Source organism: Prunus persica, chromosome G3 (genome assembly GCF_000346465.2).
Source record: "Prunus persica cultivar Lovell chromosome G3, Prunus_persica_NCBIv2, whole genome shotgun sequence".
In the NCBI taxonomy this organism is placed as follows: Eukaryota; Viridiplantae; Streptophyta; class Magnoliopsida; order Rosales; family Rosaceae; genus Prunus; species Prunus persica.
Genome location: NC_034011.1, coordinates 8,212,761 through 8,217,821, shown reverse-complemented (window position 1 = coordinate 8,217,821; position 5,061 = coordinate 8,212,761). Strand labels below are relative to the sequence as shown.

Genomic DNA, 5,061 nt, shown 5'->3' with positions numbered 1-5,061 from the left:
TGAGGTCACCATGGAGGAATTCATTTTTGACATCAAATTGTAACAGGGGCCAATCATGATTAGCAACCAAGGACAAGAGTACGCGCACAGTATTGACCTTTACTACTGGAGTAAAGGTCTCTGTGTAATCTACTCCATAGGTCTGAGTATAACCTTTTGCTACTAATCTTGCCTTGTAATAGTCAATGGAACCATCAACCTTGTGCTTTAAAGTAAACACTCATCTGCACCTAATTGCTTTTTTTCCTTTCAATAAAGGAACTAGCTCCCAAGTGGCATTCTTGCTCAAGGCTTCCATCTCAATATGCATTGCATCCACCCATTTTAGATCAGATAGAGTATCCAACAACTTAGCTGGTACGCATACACTAGATAATTAACACAAATATGATACATATGACTTAGATAAAAGATAAGTTGACACATAATGGTTAATGGGATATCTGGATTTGGCGTGTATATCAGGAGAGTATTGTATTTTAGGTTTACCACGAGTAGTGCGTGAGGGTAATGGATAAGTAGATACATAATTAGAATGTACCTCCTCATTATCAAGGATTGAAATATCGGGCGATACACTGATAAATCGGTCGATATATCGATATTTTCAACTGTCGACACCGATATTGGGGGGTAATGCCATATCTTCCCCTATATCGACGATATATCCTCGATAAGTGCGATATCCCCGATATTTTGCCGATATCCTCGATATTTCCTGATACCCATAACAAAACCCAAAAAAAATTCGAAAGTATTGTAGCAAATTGAAACCCAAAAGATTTTTTGGAGTATTGTGGGCAGTGATTAGATATGTGTGTAGGCTTTTGGCAATATCCAATTCAAAAGATGTTTTGGAGTATGCATTAATTATTACTATGAAGAATCTATGCATAGTCAATTGAGGGGACATACATATCTTATCTCAAGCTTATTTGCCACTGGCTTGGCTTCCCATCTTTTGGTCTAACGTGTATTGATCACAGCCACTATATTTTTAAATTTGTAGATTATATGATACACAAAATATTAGTATAATAATAATTAATATGTAAAGAATGTGAGTGACTGTTTTTTGAGCCATGAAAAGAGAACTTGGAAGAAGAATTGATTCTTTACTTCGTGCTTGGAAGACTGTTTTGAGCTTTGGGGTTCTCTTTTTTGGCTTATTGTTCGGCCTTTAAACTGTTGAAAGCTTTTATCTAAGTTCAGCCCTTTAGGTAAATTAATTAGAAATGCTATATTCCACTCAAAGTCTGAGCTTCTTGTGGAACTCTTTATCATTTAATATTTGTTTCGTTTTTTGGCTGTTTCTTTTTCACTTTTCGAAGTCAGACAATTGGCAATATGCAATTCACTGCCCACATACCTCCAAAAAATTTGACTAGTTTTAGTTCCATCAAAGTCAGAGAATCATCTAACTGGAATCCATAAAATAAAGTTTGCAAAGCCCATATACCATTGTCCCCCGACCCCCAAAACTTCCCACTATTATCATGAGAGAACCCTCTTTAAATCAGAGGCTATTTTGCTTTTTTTGGGGCACCAAATCTTCCTTTCTCTTTTTTTTCTTTCTCTGCGAGCTTTTCAATTTTTATTTAGTCTGTGAGCTTCTTTCCTTATTTGCAAATTCTCTTTGACTGTTATTTCAGGTATGTGGCTCTACCTCATGGTCTGTATTTTTTTGGTGATAGATTTGATATTGTAAGTTAATTTAATATATTTTTAAGTGTGATAGATTAAAAATGGCAAGTAGTAGTGGACCAAGTGGAGCTAGTGTGCCTGGTGGTCTTGATGTGGCATGGAAATATGCTCGTCTAATAGAAGGCAATAAGCATGGCACCATATGCACATTTTGTGAATCCACATTTAAAAGTGGTGGAATTACACGGTTAAAGTATCATTTAGCTAGATTTGATCCACATAAGAGTGTAAAGAAGTGCAAAGAAGTACCGCTAGATATTAAGAAGGAGGTAATTGCATGGATAAAGGAGAAAGAGTCTAGCAAACAACATAAGAAATCTGCTGAAGATAAACACAAGATCTACAACAAGAGGGGGATACATGGGCAATAAAATTAGCAATCCTATTGATGATGATGACGACGATGATGAGGATGTATATGCATATCCTCTAGACATGCACTCTGCGGAGAAAGAAGATTACCTTGCTGCCATTAGAGTGTCGAAGCAAGAAGAACAGTTTAGACAAGGAGGAGTTTATGGAATGGGAAGCAAACGATTTGCAGGGGGAGCAAGTGGTAGTAGTCAACCGTAATACTGTCGCACTTAAAGCCTTCGAGACCTACTTCGATCTCCTCCAGTACCAATGCCACACAAGAACACTAGAGCAAAACAGAGAACAATCAAAGGCATGATTAGAAACTTAGTAGAGGTACTTGGAAGATACTGCAGCAAATTCTTCATACTTGGCTCCTAGAAAAGAAAATTCCCCTAATTTCAAGAATATGATTGCTGCAGCACAACAAGCAGGTTTTGCTTTATTCCTTATGACTTTCCTTTCTTGAACTTTAATATTCTAAACATACCAATTACTAATATAAGTTCGATTATATTAGGTCAAGGCATAGCCACACCATCGTTGTATGAAATAAAGCATAAGTACTTAGATATGAAACACACAGACATGCAAGTCTATGTGGAAAAGGTATAGGAAGATTGGGGTGTGTATGGATGCACCATCATGAGTGATGGATGGACTGGCCCCACGAGGTTGTCCATAATAAATTTCATGGTCTACCCAAACTGGAAAACAATTTTTTTTGAAATCAATGGATGCTTCAGATAAAACCAAGGATGCAAAGTACATTGCCAAATTGTTGCGGGATGTCATAAAAGAGGTTGGCCCGTCAAATGTTGTTCATATTGTCACCGACAATGGTTCAGCCTTTGTTAAGGCTGGAGAGATGATGCTGGAGCGATACCCTATTTATTGGACTCCTTGTGCTGCACATTGCATTGGTCTAATATTTGAAGATATTGGGAAGCAAGAGTCGGTGGCTAATGTCATAAATAAGGCTAGGAAATTAACCAACTACATTTACAATCATGGTTGGCTATTGGCTCAGATGAGGATCTTCTGTCAAGCAGATTTGGTCAGACCCAGTTCAACTCAATTTGCGACAAACTACATCACCATCAATAACATCTTAAATAAGAAAGCTGAGTTGAGGCAACTTTTTACAAGTGAGGAATGGTATAATAGTCGATTCAGTGAATCAGAAGAGGGGAAGAGAATTGAAAGTCAGTCCTTGATCATAGATTTTGGGATACCATGGAAGGAGTGCAATCCATCAATGAGCCTTTGTATAGCATCCTGCGAATTGTTGACACAGAGGTAGTTCCTACCATGCCTATCTTATATGATATGTTTCATATAATGAAAGAGAAGATTTCTAAGTTGAAGGGAAAAAATTGGCTTCTCAAAATCATCAATCACAGATGGGATGTCACATTATCTCATCCATTACATCAAGCTGGTATGCATTAATCTTTTAGTAAAAATATGCATCAATTTTTAAATTTATACAACGGGTATTAACTAATCTTCATATTTGTGCCCACTACTTGAACCCTAGATATCAATATGAATATGAAACAGGGGTTGGCCACAATAAAGAGTTACTTTCAGGACTCCAATGCGTGTTTGAGAGGTTGAACCCAACTGGGGATAGAGGTTTGCAAGCATTTGGGGCTGAGGTAAGTGAACACAAAACAATGTGTTCCTCATTAAATTTAGTTTTATGCATCTTGAACACAAAACATTGTGAATCTAGGTGATAAATTTTAGAGACTGTAGAAAGACATTTCGCACTGAGATGGCCATCAAATCAAGAAAATCGATCCCCTTAGTAGAATGGTGGAATCTTCATGGTGATTCTGCCCCAAACTTGCAAAAAATTGCTATGCTTATATTGTCACAGATAGCATCATCATCGGCATGTGAGCAAAATTGGAGTACATTTTCTCTTATTCACACGAAACAAAGGAACTATCTCGCATATACTAGGCTGGAAAAGATTGTCTTTTGCTATTATAATATGAAACTTAAGCTACGTAATGAAGAGGCCGAAATAAACAAGGTTGCAGAAAATGACTACATAGACCTTCTTGACATTCCAGGGCAACCATCTGATGATGATAATAATCCAATTCAACAATGGATTATGACAACTCACTTGGATGATGAACAAGGCAACCCTGATGCCGTTATAGCACAACATGCTGCCCAAGAAGGAGTTGATGTTGATAAAGTCATATCCGAAGATGTTAGGAGTGGAAATACTTCATCATTTGAAAGGGATATGCTTGGACCTCGGCAAGGTCAAAGACGTCCCTTGAGAGACGATGCCAGTGCTAGTAGAAAGGAAAGTTCATCCAATTCGTCGGATAATGATGGAGGAAGTAATGCTGGATCAGGAGGTAATGAAGAAGGAAGACAATATAGCCCATTTACTGTTGAGGATGATTTTACTCATGCCACCCAAGATGAGGATCATGGATGCAGAGAAGCTGGGCCAGGCATTGGCCCAATTGGGAAGCAATACTCAAAGAAAAGAAGCCAACCAATCAATCCATCTGAAGAGGACATGGCGATCAGTTTTGGATCTATGAGGATAGGAACTAGACCTAGTACAAACTCAAATGAATCTTATGATGGCTATGGTTATGTCATGTCTGATTATAGTGGAACTAGTTATGGAGCTCAAGATGATGAAACATATTATGGACTTACTAGTTGGGTTAATCCTAACTATCCTATATATGGGAGGACAGTAGGGAGTTAAAGAAAGACATATATGCACCATGTTCAAACATGGCTTACAAACTACTCGGGTTACATGACTTGGTATGACTATTGTATGAATCTAGATGGTTGTTCCTCATTGTTTGAACTTCATAGAAGCTCTTCATTTATGTAGTTGGACACTTATCTAAATTGTAATCCAATGTTTAAATAAACTATGGATTTATGCATGGTTTATTCATTCGAATCAACATTTTATTTTCAAACTTTTCATTAACGCGCATTACATACCAC

General features: G+C 37.4%; 1 protein-coding gene across 1 annotated transcript; it reads left to right on the top strand.

The window, feature by feature from the left end:
• On the top strand, nucleotides 2,792–4,807 carry LOC18782281. The gene is made up of 3 exons (XM_020559853.1): nucleotides 2,792–3,357; nucleotides 3,599–3,719; nucleotides 3,797–4,807. Exons 1-3 carry the CDS (start codon nucleotides 2,792–2,794, stop codon nucleotides 4,805–4,807), a joined length of 1,698 nt encoding a protein of 565 aa, XP_020415442.1.

Excerpts from the sequence above, each read along its gene's own strand:
- LOC18782281 (XM_020559853.1), top strand. The coding sequence starts at position 2,792 with ATGGATGCTTCAGATAAAACCAAGGATGCAAAGTACATTGCCAAATTG. Across the intron at positions 3,358-3,598 it reads TGCGAATTGTTGACACAGAG|ATATCAATATGAATATGAAA; the intron begins GTAGTTCCTACC and ends CTTGAACCCTAG. Across the intron at positions 3,720-3,796 it reads TGCAAGCATTTGGGGCTGAG|GTGATAAATTTTAGAGACTG; the intron begins GTAAGTGAACAC and ends TTGTGAATCTAG.